Here is a 26,703-nt window from a genome sequence, read left to right on the forward strand (position 1 = left end):
ATTTCAATCAGTGCAGTTGCCTTACAGATCTAGCTTCAAATTAGTGAGTTAACATTTCTGTCAGCTGGATACAAGGAGCCAAAGTAATGAAAACCAGTTCAGCCTTTAGAAACCAGTCATCCATGGCTCCTAGGACTGAAGCAGGAAGTACAATGTCATACTGTGTTGACATCTTTTTCACTGACACTCTCAGTCAGGTTGTGTCTTCTGTCCACTTGAAAACTTATATCTACAAGATTTTAGTATTCTAGGAAAAACTTCATTTAGTGACAGCCATCATGAACCCTCATGTTCTTTAACTCCACTACCAACAGCACCTTTCAGCCTCAAACTGAACCTTAAATCAAATATTCAGCACCTACACATGAACACAAATATGTGTATAACACATTAGATAACACAGGGCAGTCCTCTCAGAATAGATTGAGACATGCACTTGACAAATCCAACTGAGAGGCCGACATACTGACGGGTAAAGTTGTATGTGTGTCAGGCGTGCCCGCTCATGCATATTCATGACTACAACCAGGGAGATATTGACTGTTTATAAAGAGGGCGCCTACAGGTCTATCGAGGTTTGCATATTTAATCGATCCTGCACATTTCCATCTTCTTTCAGTTTGAAACTATTGAAGCCGTTCCTTTCTCTTTGCTATGTTTTCTAATAAGTATCCCTACTTTCTTTCAGCAGCAGAAAGGCTTGTTTTAGACAGGCAGCTTAAAATGGAATCATTTCAACAAACTGTCAGCATCACAAATCCACTATTTCATAGTATATTTCAAGCAAAATTGCTCTGACAGCAGTTTGGCTACCTTTTGGACAACCTACATGTGTTCTGAAGGAGTGCTGTGAAATATTTTAGCACCGCACTCTGGAGTTGTTGTGCTTTGAGGCAGAATACACCAGACTGGGAAAAAGGGTGGCTTTTGTTCACCCGAGCTAAAAACAGAACTGTACAATAAAGAAATAAAAAATAGATGTTTTTGCCACACGATGCTGGGCGTATGAAGAGCGGCTGTCTCAGAGGAGGTGGATAGAGGCTTTTCTTTCCTCTATGATGTGAAGGACTCCACAGTCTCGATGGCGGGGATTGCTGTGGAGGCATTATTGAGTGCTTTATAAAGACCTGCCCACTCGGGAAACCATCACAGCAAACCAGAAAACAAAGATGAAACAGAGGACTCGGCTGGCTTACAGGAGATCAAACATTCTGGAGAACATTATCCAGAGAGGACAAAGAAGAATGCTGCATGGGGTAATAACATGTTTGATCATGGTTGTTCATACTAACGTTGTCTTGTAAACCGTGTTGCAGCATGACTTGGATGATGGATGGATGGATTGCTTGGGAAATTACACAAGGTTTAAAATCAAGTCTTATTAGGTTTTGTCTTCAACCTCAGGGATACACAGGATTACATAAAAACATAAAGATATATAGCAACATAAACGACCCAAGTTCAGACTATTTTTCTGCCTCATCCTTACAAAACGAAGGCTTACTGCTGAGGACAGTTAAGAGCAATCATTTTAAGGTCCTTTTATATTGAAGCACTACTCACCCACTTCAGACATCTCAGGCACCGTCGCTACAAAGGGTCCATCTGGAAATTTGGGTGCATTGTCATTGATGTCTTGTACTTTGATGATGAATTCCGACTTTGGTTCCAGGGCCTCCTCTGTGTTGCGGTCCAAGGCTTGTGCATGCAGGACATAATGCGTTTTCCTCTCCCGATCCAGGCTCTTAGCGGCATGAATATCTCCTGTCACCTCGTCGATGATAAATATAGTCCCAGCTCCTTCCCCGCTCAGGATGTACCTGACGGATCCATCGCCTTTATCTGAGTTTGAGTGAAGCTGCAAGGGAAACCAGAGAGATGCTGTGTGAATACGGGAAATGGTATGCTGCCAAAATTACTTCTTAGGGTTGTTTTGGATTTTGGATTTCAAACTGTGACTTAAGTTTGTAACATTTTCAGTAGCCTCAGTGCAAACTGGAGAGAGGTTGCAGAAGAAATGCATGCAGTCTGACTCATTTTCAAAGATTTAAAGCAGCAAAACAATCAGTTGGTTATTATTACTTCTTCCTACTCCTTTTCGCACATGTAAAATAAATTGTTTCACTGCTTGCTAATATTGATTTTGAGTTTTCTTTTTTTTTTCTTGTATGTTTGTATAACTCTTTCTTCTTTTCTACTTGTATGCTTTTTTTTGTTGTATTTTTACTTTTACATGTTTGAAATAAAGTCATCAAATCAAAATCAAATCAATTTCAGTCAATTGACGCACTATATCATATGTTGTGGTGAAAAAAAGACATTCACATTTTATTACACCAAACATTGTCAAGTTTCATATTCCCATTTTTGAAGATTATCCATGTTGGATTACAAAAATGGAAAGACAAATGAGACATTAGCTCAAGATTCTGGAAATTCCTTGATAAATTGAACATTTTTATGATTTCCTACTAGGAGAAGAATCAATAACTAATTAAAAACATATTCAAAAATTGGTGTAAATTGTCAGAAGTTGCAGCCCTGCGCCCGTATGCATGTCTAGCCATTACACACACAGGACCATTAGTCTGTTATGGCTGTTATTAGCTGCATGCACGACTGCAAATAATTGACCAATTAACTAATTGCGCCATGAAAGCGAGGCTGGTGCAAAACGTCATATGTCCAGGGAACCTCAAGGAAAACCCCTATCCAACAAATTCGAATAGTGCATGCCTACTGTGCATGAACAACAATAAACATGGCGAGCGGTGCCGGTGTGACTGAGAGAAGATCAAGAAGAAATGGACATTTTATTACAAGAATATAGAATGAACAAACAGCTGTTATCAGCAAGTCAATCATCAAAGATAACAAACAAGGAGAAAGGGAAAGTTTGACTTCAGATCTTGAACCAGGTAAATGCGTGTGATGTTCCTGAGCTCACAGTAGAAGACCTACAAAATAAAAGAAGCAACATGAAAGCGGCTTTGAGCAACAAGCACCACCACCAACGTGGACCACCTGTCCCCCCATTGAAGGATGAGGACTTGTTAACACAGTTGTTTGGGAAGGATTCACTTCACGGTATTGCTGGTAGGTTACCTAAGTAATAAGTAGTAAGACCTCATTACGTCACCTAAATATCCATTGTCTTTGCATATTTCATCTTAAATGGTAACGTATAACCACAATGTCCGCCATCCTTTAAACCAGGGGTTCTCAAACCTTTTGGAGCAAGGGACCCCTTACAGGTGAGAACGTTTTCCAAGGACCCCCTCATAATTGTAACATACAGTAGATTAAGCACATGCTTACTACCATTTGCACTTGTAGATTCCCTTGGAACTATTTGTATTGTAAAACTTATCAATCTAAATACCTCAGACCTGTTCCATAATGATAAACAGACAACACTTCACCATCTATGTTTTCTGGCGGATGTATTCCTCGCTCTTTCGCTGGAAAAGGTCTTTAGTTTTGTCCTTATATGCCGTGTGATCAGATGTTGCCAAATGGTCCTCATCTGTATGTATGCTGTTTTTAATGACACAGCACAATTTAAACATGTATTAGAAATGTATTATAACTATTTCACAGATCCCCACGCTATGGTTCGTGGACCCCCAGGGGTCCTAGGATCCCACTTTGAGAACCACTGCTTTAAACAGCCTAACAGGTTTGGGATTCCTGCTGTTAGCATCTGTAAAGGTGGGGTCTACCTCCATTTAATGTAATGCTTTGTTGGGGAGTTAACCTGGCTCATGCAAACCACTAATCCTTTTTTTTTTTTAACCATTAGTACAAACGGCCCATTTTCATCGCTAATGGCTGGATGTGAATACGTGCCCTGGTCTATCTAAAGGCTGAATGAGAATAAATCAGACGTCTACAAAACCAGACTTTGATATGTTCTCCACCAATGCCATTTAAAAACATCTTTTCTCTAAGTAGAAGTAACCTTTGCATCATTACTGCACTGCACTGATGTCCTCAGCCTATATCCTGGCTCCAAAAAGCTCTCAACATCTAACTCAGACATTACATTATTCAATATTCCTCTCTCAGGCTCAGCTGTACCCAAGCTTCACTAAAGAAATGCATCTTTGGAGATTAAAGTTTTTGGAGAAATCCTTATAACACTGCTGAAGAGGAAGGAGCTGTGCCTCTTACTCACCAGGAGAGAGAGAGAGAGAGAGAGGAATAAGAGGGAAAAACGAGCCACTTGTTCAGCCATAATTGACACCAAGAGGATTAGGACTTTTCATGCCCGTTGCTCAGTTGGGCCGTGGTTTTTACTTTATAAACATATCATACAATACCTCTGAATTGCCAAACCCGGGGTACCATGGTAACATCATCATTTAAACAATTTCATTTTCACGTATGAATAAAACATGTTAAGAAATACATTCTTTTTTTTTTTAGCCCTTTTTTCCCTCAGGGGGGATGTCACAGCTCAACATAACAGAATAATCCATTTTCATTGTGCATCAGCAGCACTTTGTACACTGCTGGGACTGTACTGGTGGTGTTTTTATAATATGCAGATGCACATCAATGAGCTATGAGCAGGACCTTTGGATTGAAAAGCGCACCACAGGCTCATCTCAAACAAGATGCTGGAGACATGGGGAGAACACAAGATACACATACTTTGAGGTGATAAATAATTCATGGTGTGTTTAAAAGAGATAACGTGGAATTCCGCCTTGCATAATAATACATAGATTGCCAGTATAAGCGTGCATATAAGAAAAAAAATGTGCAAAGTACTAAGATGTAAAGAAGGAGACACAATAATCAAAAAATTGCATTTAAAGGGGCTTTTATTTTGAAGGGATGCACCACAACTACACTCGTTACCACAGAGGAGTTTCTTTTAATTACCGAATGCCAATTAGCAACATCTGTCAGATATAAAAGAGGTCTTTTACTTTGATATGGGACTGTTTACAACAAATCAGACATCTGAAGGAGTTCAAAGCAGTCCAAATAATCCACAGTGGATCCACAGGTGCACAGAGGCAAAACAACAGAAAATAAACCAAAAGTCTTTCAAGTCATGATTTCAAAAAATCATGACCAACACCAACAAATGGAGACGGTAGTCACACGTTGAGAATAATCAACAGGGATGTGAGTCATTTGACTCTGCCGGTGTAGTGTTTACAGGGCTGCAGCACTCGAAAGCTGCAGCATCTGCTACACCCTGACTTTTAATTCTCAAATGGAGACTAAAATATGTGATGATTACGCAACACAGTACAACCATTCGAGGCGGTGAAAGTGGTAACACACTCTTTCTCTTTTTTCTACCTCTCTGGATGAAGCCTTTGGAAAAAGTAGGTGTTTTTTCCAAATGGCTGAGTTTCTACTTTCCTAGCCTGATGACCTCCGAACACATGCTTCAGAAAATACACAGATCTGGTATAGCATTATGATCACTGACAGGTGACGTGGATTACATTGATTTTCTCTTTACAATGGCACCTGTCAGTGTGTTGGATATTTTGGGGCAGGAGGTGGTTATTTCGTTATCAAAAGTTGAAGCAGGAAAAAAAGTGCAAGAGTAAGAATGTGAGAGATTTGACAAATTATGATGGCTAGATGACTTGTTCAGAGTATTTCCAAAACTGTGCAGCCTTTCCAGGTCTGCAGTGCTCAGTAGCTACTTAAATTGGACCAAGGAAGAAAAACCAGTGAACTGGAGATGGGGTCATGGGCGACCTGGCGAGAAATGTGTTAAGACCATGGACTGTAAGAAATATGGATGTAGTATCCGTGACATCACCCATCTGCTTCTGAAGTGCTGTTTTGAAGCCAATCGTCGGCGGGAGCCATATTGGAAATGCTGAACTCAACTTAACTGCTGTGGAGCTAGTGTGAGGTAAAGAGGCGGGCTTTGAGCCTCCTAGCCAACAGCTATAGTGTTGCTGCCTGTCAATCAAGTCAGCTGTGCCTCTCGTAATGGAAAATTCATAATCTAAATATCTCTGAAAGTACCTTGCTATGAAAAATTCACCCCCATACAGTGTGTGCCGATGGAGAAATGAGCTATTCAGACTTAACTTATTTTTGTACCTGGCTGCAAACATCTTTATTTCTGCTGTAAAGATCAATTTTGTTGAATTGGTGTATATGTGGTTTCCTGTGCTTCTGCAGCCAGCCTCAAGTGGGCACTCAAGGAACTGCAGTTTTGTAACACTTCTGCATTGGCTTCAATTGGTTGCCGCTTGGTCAAGACACTAGGTGCATCCCAGCTTGTTGCAACAGAAATCAGCATAGCCACGGACCAGTCAGGGTTGCCCATGCTGATCCCTCTCCACAGCTGAAAGCGCCTACAGTTGCCACCTTGGCACCAGACCTAGACCACAAAACAATGGATAAAGGTAGCCTGGAGGAACACTTCAAGGTGTGTTGACTTGGCCTCCAAATTTGGCATAATCCAATGGAGCATGTGCTGGACAACCAAGTCTGAACCATGCCAATAAACATGTCAGGAAACACTTCAAGCTATGTTTATCACCTGAAGCATAAAACACACTGAGCACAAACAAACCAGCAATTAGACCCATCCCTAGTGAGGCATGATTTCCCTATTTAAAGGTGACATATCATGCAAAATTGACTTTTTAATGGTTCTTTACCTGAAATATGTGTCCCTGGCATGTCTACAAACCCCCCAAGAATGAAAAAAATCCATTCTGCCCCTGTTTTGATTTCTACACCTTTCTGTAAATGTGTGTGAAACGAGCCGTTTCAGACTTCCGTGTTTTTGTTACGTAACAACAATATCCGGTCTGTCACGGAGTCAGAGCTCGGAGCTTGTTCAGCCCATAGACTGTATAAAATAATACTGAATCCCTCCCCCGTTTTTCATTACCTGCACAAATATGTGCCAACAAGGAGCTTAGGAGGGAGGCATGCTAGTTGTAGGCTTTCTTAATAAACGCAAAGGTCGGTTTTACTCCCCACGTCTGCAGATTTGAAGATCTAGTGGATGATTTTTATTTGTCATGGATAAGTGCTAGCGCTAATTAGCATAGCCACATAGCTATATGTTCATAGCTGTAGCTGTGTACCAAGACACACGTCGACATACTGACAAATAAAACAACAAGAAACACTAAATCTGTGACCAATCCTTCATAAAAGGCCCTGCTGCCTTTCTGGCAGAGGTCGGTTTTACTCCCCACGTCTGCAGATTTGAAGATCTAGTGGATGATTTATCACGGATAAGTGCTAGCGCTAGTTAGCATAGCCACATAGCTACATGTTCGTAGCTGTGTACCAAGACACACGTCTACATACTGATAAATAAAACAACAAGAAACACTAAATCTATGACCAATCCTTCAGAAAGGTCCTGCTACAGGCGCCTCTCCGTCAGGATCAGATTCAGAGGGTTGAAGTAACGCGATCTCTGAGCAGCCGTGTATATTCAGCCAACATGTAAACATTAGATCAACGTGCTGGAGAGCCGAGGCACATCCACTTCCGGAGGGGGCGTAGTCAGAGGGAAAACAGAGTGTTCTGATGAGGAATGAAGAAAAGGACTTTTCAGGCATGCCAAAATCTGATTTCAAAGTGTTTTTTTGAGCATAAACTTTAAATACATGTTTTTGGGACCTCTTAGACCAATATATATTGATGAAAAAAGCGTGATATGTCCCCTTTAAATTGATTATCTGCTGTAAGCTCATATAAATCTTTGTCCTTTTATGCTTCACGATCTACTGCTAATGTACTTAAATGCAGGGTAATCTTTATGTTAAGAAATGTAGCCTAACTTACATTAAGATGCTGTAAAATTATATTAATCAATGCAAATTTAAACACATATTATAGGTCAGCTTTATTGCCCAGCCCAACCTGTGTGTGCATAAGGAATAACATGATGTCTCTCATGCAAAACAACTGCTCCACAGACTGCTACAATCCTAAAGTAGGCCACAGCTACAGACAGGAGCTGAAAACACTGTACTCTCACAGTATAACCCAAATTTAGAAGCAATCAATCATCACACTCTTCAATTTTATTCAGAGCGTTTCACACTGCACCTATTATTGACCAAACCATGCAGCACACATCCGTCCTTTGTCTGTTTGTTACATAATTGATTACTGTCTCAGCACTAATCCTCTGCTGGACCTCCATCAGACATCTCTGCAGGGAGATATGACGGGCCTGGACAATCCACCATACCTCTTTGGAATGCACGGCCAGTCGAAAAAGTCAATGAATTAGCTCAAGTTGGCTTAATTACTGTAAAGCTCTGAGGTTTTTTCCGGTCACTCAACAATCAGTCAACAAGAGATGCAAATTAAGTCTAAAAAAAAAAAGCTAAAACTTTGAGTACAACTAGCAAACACTTCACAGATTTGAAGAGGGAAGTATTTATGCAGCAGATTGATTGAACATATTTATTGCAAATGAACCATCATGTTGTTTTTACAGTTTAACTGCAGCTCTTGATTTTTAAAGTAATAACTCCTGCAAGCTTTCCAAGATGGCTGCAGTCGTTTCTTTGCAATGATTGGAGGTCTGGAAGATGTTTTGTATCTATGAAGCACACATCTTGAGACAGATGTGGTTGATTCTACATGGGCGGAGAGAGATATTTGCACAGGGCTATGGCAGCTCTAAGTAATGAAGTTAGTGTCTGATTGGATATAGAAACATATTTATTCCCTTTATTAGATATTCAGCCTTTACAGTGCTGCTTAATCAGTGCAAGAGGAGTGATTCGTTAGTGTATGTCCACTACACCAGTGGTTCTCAAAGTGGGGTGCTCAGACCCCTGGGGGTCCGCGAACCATAGCGTGGGGGTCCGTGAAATATTTGAATACATTTCCAAATTCTAAAATTGTGCTGTGTCATTACAAAACAGCATATACACCATTGTTATGATACCATTTAGTGGCTCAAAGTGATATGTCAGTCTTGCTACAGTTAATTTTCTGAAAGCTTTTAAGATCAATTACTTGAAAAGTATAAATGCTGTCATGTTGAGTCCACAAGGAATAAAATGACCCTCTGTTTTAAAGTATACAAGTGGTAGTTACATGATTCAAATTGAAGTGTTATCTGTTTATCACTATGGAACAGGTCTGAAGTATTTACATTGATAAGTTTTACAATACAAATAGTTCCAAGGGCATCTAAGAGTGCAAATGGTAGTTAAATGTGCTTAATCTGTGTTACAATTATGAGTGGGTCCTTGGACAATTTTCTCACCTGTAAGGGGTCCCTGGCTCCAAAAAGTTTGGGAACTCCTGAACTACACAACCCCTCTACAAACAAACTAAATAATATGATTGGGTTTTTTTTAAGGCACACATTTTAACACTCCTAAAACACTCCTAAAGTCGTTCAATGAAATTGCATATTGGCTAAATTTGATCCAAACAGGGATCCAAAATTGGTATTTTTTCCCATCACTGGCTTTCAATAGCTCTTTTCATATTGAGAGTCTGCAACAGTCCAGTACCATAACACATCTCCACCGTCATCCCACATTTCTACTTTTGTATTGATCCAAAAACAGTCTAACTTTGGTGTCCCAGAGTGTTGTTTCATATTGCAACATTGCATCGTGAAAGCACAAGAGGTACACACACACACACACACACACACACACACAGTGGGAGCTTCACAAACACTCAGTGATCCCGTCTTGCCTCTGTAACCAACGCCTGTGTTACTACCTCTGATGCCGGCACAGCAGTAGGATGATTTGGTCTCACCATCACGCCTCTGTGACATGCATATTGAAGGTGAGATGCTACAGGGGAGTAAATGTCGTGCCTTATACTGGCAGTATGAAAAGGCAGACTCACGGCAGTCTTTCAACATCAACAGCCACTTCAACTTTTTCTACCCATTCGTAACAAACTGGAAGGAAAAGCTAAAGGATCCCTGTGATTGGTTAAAATACTGGAGATATAATAACTTAACAGAAGCCAAGAAAGCTATGTTTAAGTCATAGCTTACACAGCACAGGCCTTGCAGGTGCAGCCATTAAAACCACTGCATTACCCATGTGAACACTCAGCATATGACACCTGCTCAAAGCTGCTTTGTGAAAATCTTCCAGCACAATTTTTACTGCCCTCCACAAAGATTTATGCTCTGTTGTGATAATGAATACGCACAGAGGTTGGTCACATTGATACTTAAATAAAAAATATGCAGGTTTTATCTCATAGATTTTTGTAGTCTGATCAGCACTTCCTAAATGAACAGGAGTCCAAATTTATTGCGCCCCATGTGCAGTAATACAGAAACTGAGAATGCAATAAAGTGAGATGCATTGCGAATGGGTTGTGCAGTAAAGATGCACAGTGACAGTTATAACTTTTGTGATCTGTTGCACCCCCAGAGGCAAGTAGTTTAACAAGTAGAGCCGTGCAGGTCCTCAGGCCACATCTAATCAAAACCTGGACCAGCAAATAAATTAGTAATTAGAAAGCAGCTGCTGATTGCAGGCCTGACTGTGATGAGAGCTGACTGTCCTTTCCCTGGTAAATATCAGGCCTGTAATTAGATAGGAGCCAAAGATCTTGTTGAATCAGGTAGTTAATCAGTTGCTAGATTGTACTAATATGAAACACAACCTTCAAAGCAAGAAAACAGAACATATTTACACATCAAATGGAAGTCGACGGAACCAATTACTTTGTTGACACAGTTTGGCCCATTTCTGCACTCTCTGAATATTCAATGTTGTGGAGACATTTATAAATAGCTTGACAATAAATCCCACATCAAATTTTTATCATTTAAAAGCCGAGAAGCAGAGTTATTACTGACGGAAAGACCACTTCCATAACTACAGCCAGGATAAATCCACTTCTGTCCAGCAGACCTCTACAACTCCAGCTCATAAATGAAATTACGCCTCCAGTCGAAGTGCTAATTTAGCCATTGACTTCCTTTGCAGAGCCGATAAATCACGCTCTGCAAAGTGCGAACCAATGATGCATATGGAGACTACTGCCTTCAAAATCTATGGGTGATAAAAGTGTCAACAGGTTGTGGGCCATTAAACAAACATCAGTGGGAATACAGAGGTGTCTGCAGGCTGAGAGGGAGAGCATGAGGATACCCAACATTCAAATCAAAAGAGACAGTTATAGAGCAATGTGGATGCATGTTTCAATATGAGTATTGGCGCTTTCATATCTATGATTTAGACTGCTGACCCTCTGAAATCTCTCTTCTGCAAAACAGGTCAGTGATCAAATAGTCTGACTACATGTCTACACTTAAAGGTGTGGATAGTATTGTGGTAATTAAGCTGGTTCAAAACAGCAGCAAAAGGTCACTGAGGTAAATAGTTCAATATTATCTCAATTGCCATTAATCATGAAACACAATACTGCTAAACTTGAAGCTTCACTTTGCGGTTTCACTCTGACTTTATAACTAAAAACTAAGAAAACTAATTTAAAAAGATTGATGGATTATGCTGAAAAAGCACCTTTCCAGTCCTCCAATCATTAGTCCCTTTCTGTTTTTCACACACAAACAGTCACACACTGGTGTAGTGCCATGCAAAGCCACCAACCATAAACCATCAGCTATGCTTTCAGGAACAATTTAAGGCTTAGTTTCTTGCCCAGGGCTGCTTTGCAATGAAGACAGGAGGAGCTTGGGATCGAACCTGCCAACTTTGCCAGCAGATTGCAACCATTGCAAAGCATATATGGCCTGTAAAGTTGCTTTAGTCATTGCAATACACCCTTGACTGTAAAAACAACGACTTGGATATAGTCTCAGTGACGTCACCTTTCATTAGTGGCTATTAGCCTCCAGGCAGACAGCTACATCGCATCCACTTATAAGTCAGCTCAGCCACGCCCCTCATTATTCAAATCAATGCATTACTGTAATATCTTAAAACGGAAGATTAATAAGAAATGAACCCCCTACAGAGTGTGTAGGAATAAAGATGAGCCATGCAGATCAAAACCCTTTTCTCATGTTACACCGATCCTCATTTCTTTGCACTGGCTTCCAATTAAATGTAGGATCCAGTTTGAAATTATTGTTGTTGTACAGAGCGCTCAATGGTCAGGCTCCAGTCTACATTAGGGAGCTGCTGAAGCCTTATAACTCCAGCAGGACTCTGAGGTCCTCTGATCAGGGTTTATTGGTTGTGCCTCATACCAGGTTAAAAACTAAAGGAGACTGTGCTTTCCAGGTTGTTGGTCCTAAACTCTGGAACAGTCTCCCTGTGCAACTGAGAACTGTGGACACTGTTGACGGGTTAAAAAAGCAGTTGAAGACCCATCTGTTTAGACTTGCCTTTGTTTAATCTGTCTGTTTTTGTATTTGCAATCGCTGTTTTGCCTTTTAATGTTCTTCTATTGTTGTTGTAGCACCTTGTGACCTCTGTTCATGAGAGGTGCTCTATGAATAAATCTTACTTACTTACTTTTTTTCAAACCAGGCTGTAGACGCGTTGAATGTTAATGTGAAAATGGGCGTTTTAAATGGGTGTTAATGGGGATTCCTTCCCTTTTGCAGCCAGCCCCAAGTGGACACTCTGGGAACTGCAGTTTTTTGCATTTTTGCATTGCCTTATTTATCAAATCCAGAGCTTGTGATTACACTCACATGACAAGGTTTTAATAATAATAGTAATAGTAATAAATGATATTTATATAGAGCCTTTCAAGAAACCTAAGGTTGCTTCAAAGGGTCAGGTAGTGGGTCTGGGGGGTAGGTGGGGACAACACTATCTAATGGGGAAAGGCCTTGAGGAAAAGGTGCGTTTTGATTGCTTTCTTAAAACTGTGGGTTGGGGTGCTGCAGATGTTGGGAGGGAGAGGGTTCCACAGAGTAGGGGCTGCCACACTGAATGCGCTGTCTGCAGCTTAGTCCAGGGTTTTGAGCAGGGGTGTGGAATTCCCAGGCCTTTTTTTTCCCTGAACATAGTCTTTTAGGCTACATGTGGGCTATGACAACCATCACATTTGATGTGCTTGTTGGAGCCACAATCAGCTTAAATCAAAATCTGCAACCAATACCAAAAGTGCATATTTTTACAACTATAGAAATAAACCATATTTTATCTTTACATTGGTTTGATGCTGCAGCTTTCAGCATTCCTACTTTTGTGTATTTTGATTAACATAAGTCAAATTTTAATGACAACTCACTGGATTACAACAATGGTTGAAATCTACTCTCAATTGGAAAGTACACAGTAATATTCTGGGTATTTTGAGTGAGTATTTTGACACAGAACTAAAAGTGCTGCAATGACAAAGCAGGAAAAGGCACGCGCTGTACTTTTCTATGGAACACAAAATTGAATATAAGCCACTTCAGTCAGCCGCAGCCTCAAATACGAGAAAAAGAACAGATATAACATCCAATATTGGTAGAACTTCTACTGATACTGTATACCTTCTGGATTTAAGTCATCTGCACACAACTTTCATATAAACCAACCATCTGTGAATGCCTGATTATACCAACGACTGAAGAAAATGCCAAAAAATGACAGTTGGAGTTGACAACTTTCTGTGGATTTCCCTCACTGCTTTTTGGACAGTTTCACACATTTCCTCATTCCATATTTTCCTCGTCAACACTGATTGTACAAAACTGAGCTTGGGGCGAATTTCCAACTCATGATTTCCAATACAGGCCTCCATTTCTCTGCAGAGGGTGCTGCTCCTGCGCTCCGGCTCCAGGGTTTGCAATATTTTATTTATACTTCATTTATTTTGATCACACAGAAAATTTCATGCCGACCCGCCTTAATGCAATCTGCGTCAATTTGTTAAAGCACAGAGCAGGAATGATATGAGCCTCACATATATCAGAGCTGTACTGTATGTGGCAATGCATAAGAGACGACTAACTGGCAGGACTGTCAAGTCAATGCAATACACACTAATGTATGGAAATGTGTGAGCAGTGAATTGCAGGGAGACCTTAAGCTAAAGTTGAAACTGTGACCTCTGTAACCTTGTTGTTTTGTCATCTCCCCACAAAAAGACTTTGGAGCAATCCTTTCCCTCCACAGGGCATCAAAACAAGGGATTGTGTTTATCTCTCTGTCTCTATGGACGACTTTATTAAAGACTAGTGGAATAGATGACTGGCATGTGGCTGCCGGCTGGCAGCTGGCAATGCATTTCAGAGGAGTTTAAAGAGATCAGCAGAGTCTGGGGCTGTAAAGTTGCTGGCAAAGAAAAAAAAACACTCCAATCTCGAGGAGAAACTGGCTCATAATTTCATCACATGCCCAGAGGAGCAACCTGAGTGAAAGTGTCTTCTCCTTCACTTTCTTTTGTCAACAAGCAACGTGATTTCGCTGTGTGGGCTCTGTGTGCTCATTGTGTGGAGTAGCCTTAAACTGTTTGTGTTACCAGCTAATTGGTGCTTGCAGCCAAACAGGCTACTTTTGGGCTCTGTTGTATCACTTGTCAGGTGTCTAAGTCATTATCGAGGAGAGATGTGATTTGAGGACACAACAATCCTCCAACTGCAAAGATATCTGGTAGTACAACATTGTTGCTACAGCATTAAATAGTGCTTTCAACTCGTGAAGCAATGCTGGGTGATACGTTTAAGTCAATGGGTCACAAGTGTAATTAAACTGGAGCTGTAGCATATGATTAGAGTAAGTTAGTCACTCATTCAGACTGTCAGAGTTAATGACAATTGAAAAGCAACAAATTATAAGGTACTGTTGTAGAGGGTAGGGGTGAGCCGAAGTGACCAATTTCTTAATCATTATAATATAAATTTAAAGTCTGACTAGCTGACTAATCCAATGTGTAAGACAAAACTCAGAAAACAGAAATGTAGCACAATTACATCTTTATCTGCCATCTGTGATATCTGCTTGTTTACATCCAGGTAGTAGAGCAGTCCAGCATTATGGAATAAGCCGTTTATCTAAGCTACAGCCCTGGCTAGTGGCAGCTTTTGAGATGCAGAGCCTTCTGAAATCAGTATGATTAAGATCGACCTGTATGCTGAGCTCCTAGGTGATAGCTTAAACTCAAACGTGCTGATGGATACTTCTGTTTCACACAAGGTGCAAGTTACTTTTGACTTGTCAACTGAGCTGTCTAGGAGTTTTCTTTTTCATTGAAATGTGCCCTTCAAAAGAGCAGAGGTGTCATTATTCCCCATCACAGCAGCTGCAGGATGATCCTGTGGCGGCCCTAACATCGGACTTCCACCAGATTCGTGTCCGGTCCTGTTCAGTGCTCTCTCATTCATCAACACCTTGGGGACAATAAAGATTTTCAAATCTAATCTAACACCAACTGGTTGCGTTTTCAGAACGCAGCAACGAGCAGGACTGCTGGACAGCTGGAGTCATATGATGTGACCGAGGTTTTACTGTAGTAAATACTGAATGAATGATTCTCCTCCTCCTCTCCTCATCCATGTTCTCTTCCTGGTCCTCTGTAAACCTCTGACCTGTTGACTCCAGGCCTGGCTCCGCTCATCATGACAGTTTGTTGTTGTAGTCAAGTGACATACGATCTGGTGATAACACAGAGTGTTTTATTCTGAAAATTAACCAGATTTTTTCCTTTTGTTTTGGTGTCTGACTTCCTGCCCCGCTCGACTTGCTCTGTTGAGATTGATGCGTCGTGCTAGGACATCCAGCAAACACAGAAGTCTTGAGTATCTGATCCAGAGAGCTCAAACCTTCTGGAATAGAGATGCAGCTGGAATGCAATGGAGCGGATCCAGTGGAAGTTAACACATTGACTAGAATAGAAAGCTATCAGATCTGGTGCTGTGAGGAAACGGAGATGGACCGGACATGGATCTGGTGGAATCTGGCGGTGAATATGATGTGCAACTTATAGCATGTGATTTAAAATAATTGACAGGCAAATTTTGGACATTAATCTCATCATATGTAACACCTAAAGACTGACATCCTAATTCCCCCCCAAAAGCAAATGTAACCATCAACAACTAACCTTTTCAGTTTGAATTCTCAAAGTTAATTTTATCTTAAAGCACCTATTTAGTAGCCTAACTTCTGGAACCAACTGTAGACAAAGGACAATAATCATATGGAGCAGAGTGTCTATCTCTATGTTGGGATAAGCACAACATTTGCAGCTGTAATGGATGGCCAAAGCAGACATCTTCTGAAATGAGCTGTAACCATCAACAAACCGACTCACACATGGCAGATAAAGACAATTTAAACTCTCCACTGGCGGACCAAAGGAACAACATCATAAGATTCAGTCCTCGTCTAGACATAAACACCCTGCCAAATATCATCCCTGCCAATTTTTCAGCAGAACAAATATAGCTGACTGACTGGCCACATGGTGCAGCAACAAGCAGCCAAAATACTTAGAAATGGCTTCAATTCAAACCAACAAAACGCATCTTTCTTTTGAGGTGGAGTGAAGGAATCAACTTAAGTGTGCACAAGTTGGCAAATTTGAATGTAGTATGGGAGTACATTAGAAGAAACACAATGTTAAAGAGGAAGTTTCCATGTTGTACTGTTCCTACACAACTTAACCTTCCTCTATTTGTTCTCCTCCTCCTCCTCCTCCTCACAGTGCTGCCTTTGTCCTCTTCATTGGACAGATCCAGATAATGTATGTGCCTGGATGGATTGCATTATTGGCGAATGCCCTTTGTAATGGCTTGGTCGTATTCATTTTACAGATCCACATAATGTATGTGCCTTGCAAGCCTTGTTTGCTGTCTGCTCAAATGAATGAACGTTGCTTTGCTGCTATTATGTCCTCTTATTTTGATCTGTGTGGGACGAGAAACAAGGAGGTGAAAGAGAAGAGCATCTCTCTTGTGCAGGCAAAGGAATGATAAACTAGTATAAATCTCTGCATATGACAATTAGAAGGAACTCAGGATGGAATTTGATACCAGGCGTAAAATATGTCAAAATACAACCATGCTGGATACATTTCATCTGATTGATCCAATGCTGATTTGTAATCCATTTTCCTGTGATGAAACTTCCATTGAGACATCATATTTATGACACAGCTAAAAAGGCTTACAGGCAACAGCAGAGGACAGCAAATTTGTACAGATGCACCAGGGCTACAAATAGCTGTACATGCTGTTCTGCAAGCTCACCTTCTTAGATACTCTGTGAGTTGCAAGTGTAAAGCACCGGCTGTGAAATGTACTTACTCTGTGAAAGCAGAAGGGAGTCTTCTGAAGGACATTTCTACACACTGTTTCTGAGAAAAGCAGCAAAGTTGGAAGAGAAATCAAGTCATTCTGACTTCCGGTAGAATAAGAATCTATATAACTGAAATCACTGAGATTTGGCAAAACATTTAAGGCCAAAATACAACGAAAGTTATCCCAGGAGAGTCAACAAACAGGACATGTCTGCACACCTCTAGTGAAATTTGGGAGTCAGGTAGATTGGGAATGTCTTGCTGGCTTCTCTGTGTTTAACATTTGTTTCAATACCTCTTTTGTATACAATTTTCTATCTTCAATTGCAGTGCACGATAAACTCTAAAATATTCACCAAAGGTTCATCCTTTCTGTTTTCCTTTGTCCAACCTCTTTAGGTTGAAATCACTGTTATTGTCTTTGTTTGGAAGGTGCAGTAAAAAAATCAGCAATGCTTCCCTGCAAATGTATTCAATTTAAAGGTGACAAAGCTGTTTCTCAAAATGTGAGCAGTTGGATGCACAGTTGTTAATTGGGATGTACGCCATGGACAAATCAATTAAACACCATCAGCCTTACAAGTTATCATCATATTTACTATAAAATAATCATACTTTATAATTACTAGACCTAAATGCTGGTTAAATGCTTTGTGTAAGCCAGTGGTTTTCAAAGTGGGGGTCCGCCAGAGGGTGCTAGGGGGGCCTCAGAAAATTGGAGGGAAGGGAAAAAAATAGAATCAGATTTTTTTTTTTTTTTTACAATACATTTGTTAATAATTTCCTATGCTAAACAAATGTAATAATTATTGAAAAGTGAATACAAGTAAGAAAATACATTCTAAAAGTTGATGTTTCTTTACATATTTTGAAGCATTGTCTGTGGGTTTGCAAAGGGGGTCCCCGGCCAGAAGCTAATGCTGTTTGAGGGGCCTTGGCATGGTAAAGTTTGGGAACCCCTGGTCTAAGCCATAGACTGTATAAATAATGGAAGTAGTATCTGTGATGTCACCCATCTGTTTCTGAAGCACTGCTTTGAGGCCAATCGTCGGCGGGAGCCATATTGCTGCTGTCGAGCGATCATGACATAAAGAGGCGGGCTTTGAGCCTCCTAGCCAACCAGCAACAGTGTTCCCGCCTGTCAATCAAGTCAGCTGTGCCTCTCATTGGAAGACTCTTAATCTCAACAGTATGTACAGTATGTGCCGATCGAGAAATGAGCTATCCAGACTACACTTCTCTTTTGTACCAGGCTGTAAACATGTTTATTTTTGCTGTAAAGATCAGCTTTTTTGAATTGGTGTGTATGTGGTTTCCGGTACTTCCCGGAGCCAGCCTCAAGTGGATCCTCGATGAACTCCAGTTTTTGTCAATTCTGCATTGGAGTCATATTTTAAGACCAGAGGTTGCCGCTTGGTCTATGCTGAAGTTGTAGCCAGTCACCACAAGCCAGAGCTGTAGCTAGTGTAACGCTGTAACTTGTTTAATCTCTTCAGATCTGTTAAACTGCAACAGCGTTAACTTGAAAATGAATTGATTATACTTAAGGGCTGTGGGGAAGAAAGAGCACGGGACAACTCCTGCTGTGATGCCTTTAATGACCCTTCATCAACGTAGGACAACAGCACATCGAACTCATGACACATGTACTTAAACTCAAACCATATCACCCTGAGCAACCTTAAAGAGGCAGTGCAATATATGAAATAGAAGTCTTTCAAACTTAATTTAAGACTCAATGATACAAATACTTAGACCAAAATAAAATCTCATCTTACACTAGCTAGGTTGATGGCTACTACCATAACACTATATTTATCTACTACCTGGATGTAAACAAGCACAGATGATAGATGGTATCATATGCCAAATAACGTGGTGTGGTTTAGCAGTATTTAAAAACAAGAAAGTGGAAATGAAGTTTGGTGAACAATATAGGCTATATCTGGTAAACCAGCATATACCCACTCTTCTGGAGCATGTGGACATCATCCTGCAAGGATAAAGTCAGCCACTCTCAGCAAACCGATTTGTCATCCTCTAACCGCAGACTCTGTTAGCCCATATTTATCCATTTTAACTTATAATGTGCTCAATTTTGACTGTCTCTAGAATTTAAGTTTCTGTTCAAACAACCAGGAAATGAGTCCCGAGGAACATCCTCAGTCAGAAGTTAAGAGTTTGAATAAAATATTCAAGGACAGGAAACAATTTCTGGAAATTACAAGTAGGTATAAGAACAAATTTGTGTTTGCTGTCTTTGCACTTTTGCATTAACTACTTTTTACTTCAAAAACTTATATTATAACTGCTTTGCTTTGATGTCTAAAGTAGGCCCTCTTATGCATATATTTGAATTGGAGGTGGGAGCCAGGGTGTGTAACATATCTCACATTAAGAGTGTTCAAGGTGAGAGAAAGAATGGGGGAGGGGATTATAAGAAAGAGAAATGAGCAGGACACGTGCACTGGCTGGTGAATAGCGCCTTGGCTTCATATTTGCAATTAGCAAAAGGGGGGGGGTGTGTTAGTTTTTGATTAAATCTTGGCTCTTCAACTTCACGCAAGAGGACTTAATCACTTTTTATGTCAGCGTGCTTGATTGTCTGATTATCACCCCGTTTTGGCCCCGCTACCCTCCCAATCAACTCCTCCGAGCGCCCCCTTCTCTTCGATTGATTTGTAACAGTCACAGTAGAAGCCTGATGATGGAGCGCTCGCCTAATGACCATACATCAAGAGACAGTGATGAGGGGCGGGCTGAGGACGTGCCGCCGATGCACATCTCAGAGATCCGCCCTCATAGTTGTCCTCTATTTTGACATCTGCAGGAGGGGTGGGGAGAAAGAGAATGAATCGTTGTCTTCCCAGCAGGATGGCTGACTTCTTGATGTACAGTAATGAGATTATTAGAGGCCCCCGGAAGCAACTCTGACACTTATTTAATAGCTCTGCCTCTAACTGCGGCTAAAATTTCACATTTGAATGAGGCAGAAATGAAACCGTCAGCATATCAGCAGCAGAAAACATGTTTCTGCTTTGTGCTGTGGAAGTGAGCGAAGGCAAATGGTTTTAGTCTCAAGTGTCTAAATGGTGTTAATATGTTTAAACGTAGCAGCCAGAGGACAGGGGAATGCACTTTGGAAATTACGCATGCCTGCACAGACAGCAAGCGTTTCACTGTAAGAGCTATTTTCTGCAGTTGTTGAATGAGTGGAAGTTCAGCTGCTATTCACTCAGCTGAGCTTTCTTCTTTTTCTTATCATCTTTTGTTTGGTGAAGGAGTGACAGTATGAAGGTCGGCTCTGCGCGGCTACGTTTTAATCCCTGAACGGATAACGATGAGCCTTTTCAAACAAAAGGTTGATCCAAATTGTGTAAAAAAAAAAACGAAAGCGGGGGAAAATCAATGACTATATGTGAGTCTCACATGTGCACAAAGAACACTTAGAGGCATACAGTGTGTTGGTTATTTTATTGACTGCTCTTTTATTGAATTATTCTCACAATCCCTTGTTTAAATCTGTATTTATTAACATTTTATATTAAAAAATGATAGAATAACTGAGCGTACTGTGAAGAATTATCATCCAAATTGGAAATCCACTTCTCTCTTGTGGTCTCCGATGTCTTTTTTTTTTTAAAGATCTTTGGCTTTTTAATTTTCAAGCTCAGCTCACAACATTACTACTTGACTAGTAGAGCTGCTGCTTATGACAGCACACACACAATCATTCATTTGCATAACATCACATGCATTCACTGAACCACTAAAACCTCCAAGAAACACACACATTAAAAATCTATCATATGCTAGATGTCATGACTAGCACCAAACAGATTAAAGAAGCCGCAAGCTAGTTACTATGACCTAGCATTTGGCATTTGGTGTAGACAAAAGCTGAGCAAAAACCAGACCAAACCATTGTACCAAACTTCTTCAGCTGGGAAATGCTTGCTTCCAAATGATGACTGAATCTCTTCTGGTTGCGCTTAAAGCTAATTACTAACCACAGACCTTTCTGGAGTCTCTGAGCTCCCTTGTCTCGTAGGTTCCTCTGAGCTGCCATAGGCATCCTGCTGCTGTGGACATTCCAGACTCCAGCTGATACGGACATACTGGACTCCAGCTGCAACAGCTACTACTACTCGTCTCATCACTATCACCGCTCCCTCTCCTCTATCCCTCTTTCCAGACCCAACTCGGTCGAGGCAGATGGCTGTCTAACATGAGTCTGGTTCTGCTCGAGGTTTCTGCCTGAAGACCTAGACAACCACCGGAGGCTACTTGTTCTTAAATGTTTGCTAACTCTTGAACCGCTAATCCTATCTACAAGCTTTAAAAACTCAGTTACAGCAGACATTCTCAGCTTTCCATTGATACCATTGATTTGTCTCATTCCTCATATTCAAGATAAATTCAGGAGAGTCTGGTGCTCCAAAAAATGGTCTAGGTTTTTAAGGGTTAAAAGGAAGTTTATCTGCACCGCTGTAAATTGCTAAATACTGCAAGGTGCAATGCTCATGGTGGATTAAAGGCTGATTTATACTTCTGCGTCGAATCGACGGCGTAGCCTACGCCGTAGGTCCGCGTAGCTCCCGTACCTACGCAGAGGCCTACGCACGTAGCTGACGTGCACCTCCTCCAAAATGTAACTACGCGTAGAGCCGACGCGGACCGCAAGCTCTGTGATTGGTCCGCTCGACGGCTTGGTCTTTCCCGCATTCACAGCACTTCCGGGATCCCGGACATCGGCCACACATCGGCCGTGTATTTCATCTCCTCCTCTCTATTCTTCATGTAATCATGTCTGTATGATAAACAGCAACATGTATCAGCTGTAGATTAACTTAACACGCTCTGAATCGATGTGGAAAAGTAAACAGAGATCGTAGCAGGACCGGAAGCAGGCGACCGGCTATCAGAGAGACCGCACTGCCCTCAAGCGTTTAGGAGGAGAATTGCTGCGCGACATGGACACATCGACGCAGAAGTATGTGGGCTCATGTCCGCGTCAGCCCCTGCTGCGTAGGGGCGACGCAGAAGTATAAATCAGCCTTAAGGTGGGGTGAGACTGAGTCTTACCCTGCCTTGATGTTAGGTCTGTTCATAATTTCACATAGGGTGGTCTAGACCTGCTCTGTTTGTACGTTTGTAAAAGCGTCTTCAGATAAGGTTGTTGTGATTTGGCGGTATACAAATAAAGATTGATTGATCGATTGATTGATAATTCTGGTGCCAGACATTGGCATAAACACAACCAATCGATGTAATGTGATGCTATTTATACAACAAAACTGCCTCATATTTTGTGTGCCGCATGTTTTTTGCCATTTTCTGCAGTTCTTTGGCAAAAGATAACATGTTTTTACATTTTTAAACTGTCACGGCACTGCACTACCTGCACTTTCTACATAGGCTGTTTTTAACTGTATTTTATTATAATTGTATTGTATTTTATATTTCAATTTTTAAAGGTGACATATCACGCTTTTTTCATCAAAATATATTGGTCTAAGAGGTCCCCAAAACATGTCTTTAAAGTTTATGCTCAAAAAAACACTTTGAAATCAGATTTTGGCCTGCCTGAAAAACCCTCTTCTTCAGTCCTCCTGAGAAAACTCTGTTTTCTCTCTGACCACGCCCCCTCAGGAAGTGGATGTGGCCTCGGCTCTCCAGCACGTTGATCTAATGTTTACATGTTGGCTGAATATACACGGCTGCTCAGAGATCACGTTACTTCAACCCTCTGAATCTGATCCTGACGGAGAGGCGCCTGTAGCAGGACCTTTTCTGAAGGATTGGTCACAGATTCTGTGTTTCTTGTTGTTTTATTTGTCAGTATGTAGACATGTGTCTTGGTACACAGCTACAGCTACGATGTGTAGCTATGTAGCTATGCTAACTAGTGCTAGCACTTATCCATGATAAATAAAAATCATCCACTAGATCTTCAAATCTGCAGACGTGGAGAGTAAAACCAACCTTTGTGTTTATTAAGACAGCCTACAACTAGCATGCCTCCCTCCTAAGCTCCTTGTTAGCACACATTTGTGCAGGTAATGAAAAACGGAGGGGGGATTCAGTATTATTTTATACAGTCTATGGGCTGAACAAGCTCCGAGCTCTGACTCCGTGACAGACCGGATATTGTTGTTACGTAACAAAAACACGGAAGTCTGAAACTGCTCGTTTCACACACATTTACAGAAAGGTGGAGAAATCAAAACAGAGGCAGAATGAATTTTTTCATTCTCGGGGGGTTTGTAGACTGGGACACATATTTCAGGTAGAGAACCATTAAAAAGTCCATTTTGCATGATATGTCACCTTTAATATTTAAGAGTTGGAAGAGAGAAACAGCATCTCGATTTTCCTGTATGTCTTCGTATAGTGAAAATTGACAATAAAAACCTTTGAATCTCTTTTGAATCTTGAATATCTAACATCTAATTTATCATTTTATGAGTAGCAGTGAGCATGTATAAACCCTCTTACATGTACAGATGCACCTCTCTTTTTAGCATAAGTCTGCATATTGGTAGGAATAAAACATGCTGCTGCTTCCAGGACTTCACTCTTTCCAGCAATGCAGAGTAATAACACATCACTGCTTGTGAAATTCCCTAGTTTTTCATGAACCCTCCACTGGTTTAACACTGACAACATTCCAGACGCTATGCTCCTGCTCCCTGCATTGCAAAGTGTGGGCGTAAAACAGTTTCATGTAAAAAAAAAATGTGCTTCCATTTTTTTTTCTCTCCTCACAGTTGAGCTATTACTGTACATAGGACAAGACAGTTGCCTGGTTCTGTCACAGCACAATCCGTTTTTAGACGCATGAATAAAACATTTAGGCACCTTTCTTAGAGGTTGCTAGTTTTCTCTGCAAATGAACAGAAGATAAGACAGAAGGGTATTCCCTCTTGGCTGAGTGAAAGTACCAATTCTGTGCAGCCTCACTTTTTTACTGTAAATATTAGAAGCAGCCAGACCACCCAACGATGGTTCAATTCAAGGATTTCCTCCCGAGGATTTGTTTCTTTTTATCCAGCAGCTGCACGCCGTCCTCTAACTCAGTTGCAGCAGACAGTTCAATGCAGCTCATACTCATGCAGGGATTTGAATCGTCTTCTGAAAAAAAAATTACCATCCCGTCTGCAACCTGCCCGACTACTTCAAAGCAGCAAGCCGAGCTGATTGACACAAAGACATTCACACCTCCCGTCGGGAGAGAGGGTTGTCTCCTGTCTCATATCTGGACAAGCCTCGTCCCCAACTTAGCATTTGCGTCTCACTCATGCACAAAGCTGTCATTTCCCAAACGCCTCAGCCCCCCTAGAAAGGTGTCACTGGGGATTACGGGATACCTCAGGGGGATTAAATATGTTCTTGACAGACTGGCCGCTTCACTTATTCCCAGAAGTCACTCTGTGCTGTCTGTTTATGTGTGAGTATTGGCAAAATGTGAGCACAGGGTGTCCAACTGCCAAAACCAATGTCATACACCTACTTTATGTATCACCTCTATTCAACCGTGTTGAAGTAACATTGGGCTCTGTATCAACTGATCTAATTGTTTGATGATTGAGATTATATTTCCAATACTGACCTGAAAGAGCAGCAAAAGCACAAACTATACAAACACACATAAGTGTAACACACTCCCACCCAGTCCAATATTCACTTCATAACAATACAAGGACAATTATTGACAATGTTAAAAGCAATCACATTGAATAACAACAAAGAGTATTTTGTATTATTTTAAATGTATTGCATAAATATAAATGTATTATATATATATGCACTTATATAAATAAATACATGCATATATAAATGACCTTCATTTTCCTCTATTTCCTGATAAAGGCAACTATATTGAGACATCGTCCTGCTATTAAAAACTAAATTGTTAATTGGTGTTTTGTAGAGCTGCTGGAGGTCCTGTTGCACGGTTTTGCTGTGTTCCCGTCTTGGCCTTACATCTCGCCACGGCATATGAAATATGGCTGTTGCAGTGAATTAAGCCCATACTGACTGTGGACATCCACTTTCACACTTTCATTGCATAGTCGTTGTGTAGCCCTACTACATTTTGCATAATCAGGCATGTGTACAGAAGGCTCACATATTCCAATTAGGGATGTACATTTTAAGTATTTTCCGTGATCGATTTTTGGAAATGTTAACGATCAATTATCGATTAATTGATTAAAAAAAAACATTATTATTCTTACGTCAAAAACAATGCCAAATAGGTTGTTTTCCCCTTCAATTTGATTTTTTACAGCAACAAAATGCATATAACTGACGGGATTGAATACGGGCACACGTTTGACACGCAGAATATCAACGATCAGGCTCATTAAAATATTCTCCGCGGACATAATCTTATAAAGTGAAGGCTCATAATACTAACAGAAGCATACTTCAGACTCACAGTGTCCAGTTTTCTGTCTACTCGTTCTTATTGAGAAAAATAAACATGTGTATTTGGTCAGGTGTCAGCCAGGAGCGCAACCGGGTCATAATCAGTCCCGCTGGAGAAAAGCCCAGACGGCTCTGATGTTGCTGATCTGTAAACGTAGCATACCAGAATTTCCCACCTGTCTGTTGCCTTCGTATCAAAAGTTGGGAAATATCCTGTTTAAAGCTTTCAACCTTTGTGTCCGTGTTGTTGTTGGCAGCAGTTTTGTATTGATCCTCTTTTAAAAAGCGCGCGTGGAGACCTGACGCACAGCCGCAGCCGCCAACTGAGCGTCTCCACTGTGCGCAACACCTTTAACAGCTGAATCACATCGAAACATGCTTTAAACTTAAAACACCTCCCTTATAGCTGAACCAAATATGAGACCACATGATGTTTGTTCCACGTGACAGAAAATTGATAACAAAAATGTGTGTTTCGAGTAATTTCTTAACAATCAATTCATCGATAATCGATTAATTGTGGTCATCCCTAATTCCAATATATGTATTTATGGATACATATGCATTGTAGGTCCCTCTGAGCTGCCGTAGGCATCCTCCTGCTGTGGACGTTCTGGACTCCAGTGGCAACAGCTACTACTACTCGTCTCATCACTATCACCTCTCTCTCTTACTCCCCTCTATCCCTCTTTCAAGACCCAACTCAGTCGAGGCATGATGGCTGTCTAACATGAGTCTGGTCCTGCTCAAGGTTTCTGCCTGTTAAAGGAAGTTTTTCCTCGCCACTGTAACTAGCTAAATACTGTGAGGTGCAATGCTCATGATGGATTAAGGTGGGGTCAGACTGAGTCTTATCCTGTCTTGGTGTTGGGTCTCTGTTCATAATTTGACATAGTGTGGTCTAGACCGGCTATGTTTGTAAAAGCGTCTTGAGATAACGTTTGTTGTGATTTGTCGCTTTACAAATAAAGATTGATTGATTGACTGATATGTAAATGTGTATCATTTAATTTACTTAATTTCCTTGTTTTCTTTCTTACCTCTCTCCCTTATAAATATCTCTTGTGATACTCTTACCCCTAACAAAAACCCTTTACAATC

General features: G+C 40.8%; 1 protein-coding gene across 3 annotated transcripts in view; it reads right to left on the minus strand.

The window, feature by feature from the left end:
* The window catches only part of LOC117829046 (cadherin-18), a 319,558-nt gene that overhangs the window by 91,202 nt on the left and 201,653 nt on the right, over positions 1 to 26,703 (minus strand). For all 3 annotated transcript variants that reach the window (XM_034706566.1, XM_034706568.1, XM_034706569.1), the window contains one exon: positions 1,564 to 1,858. In XM_034706566.1, coding sequence (XP_034562457.1) covers positions 1,564 to 1,858 — 295 coding nt within the window. The remainder of the gene's footprint in view (positions 1 to 1,563; positions 1,859 to 26,703) is intronic.

Source organism: Notolabrus celidotus, chromosome 17 (assembly GCF_009762535.1).
Source record: "Notolabrus celidotus isolate fNotCel1 chromosome 17, fNotCel1.pri, whole genome shotgun sequence".
Lineage (NCBI taxonomy): Eukaryota > Metazoa > Chordata > Actinopteri > Labriformes > Labridae > Notolabrus > Notolabrus celidotus.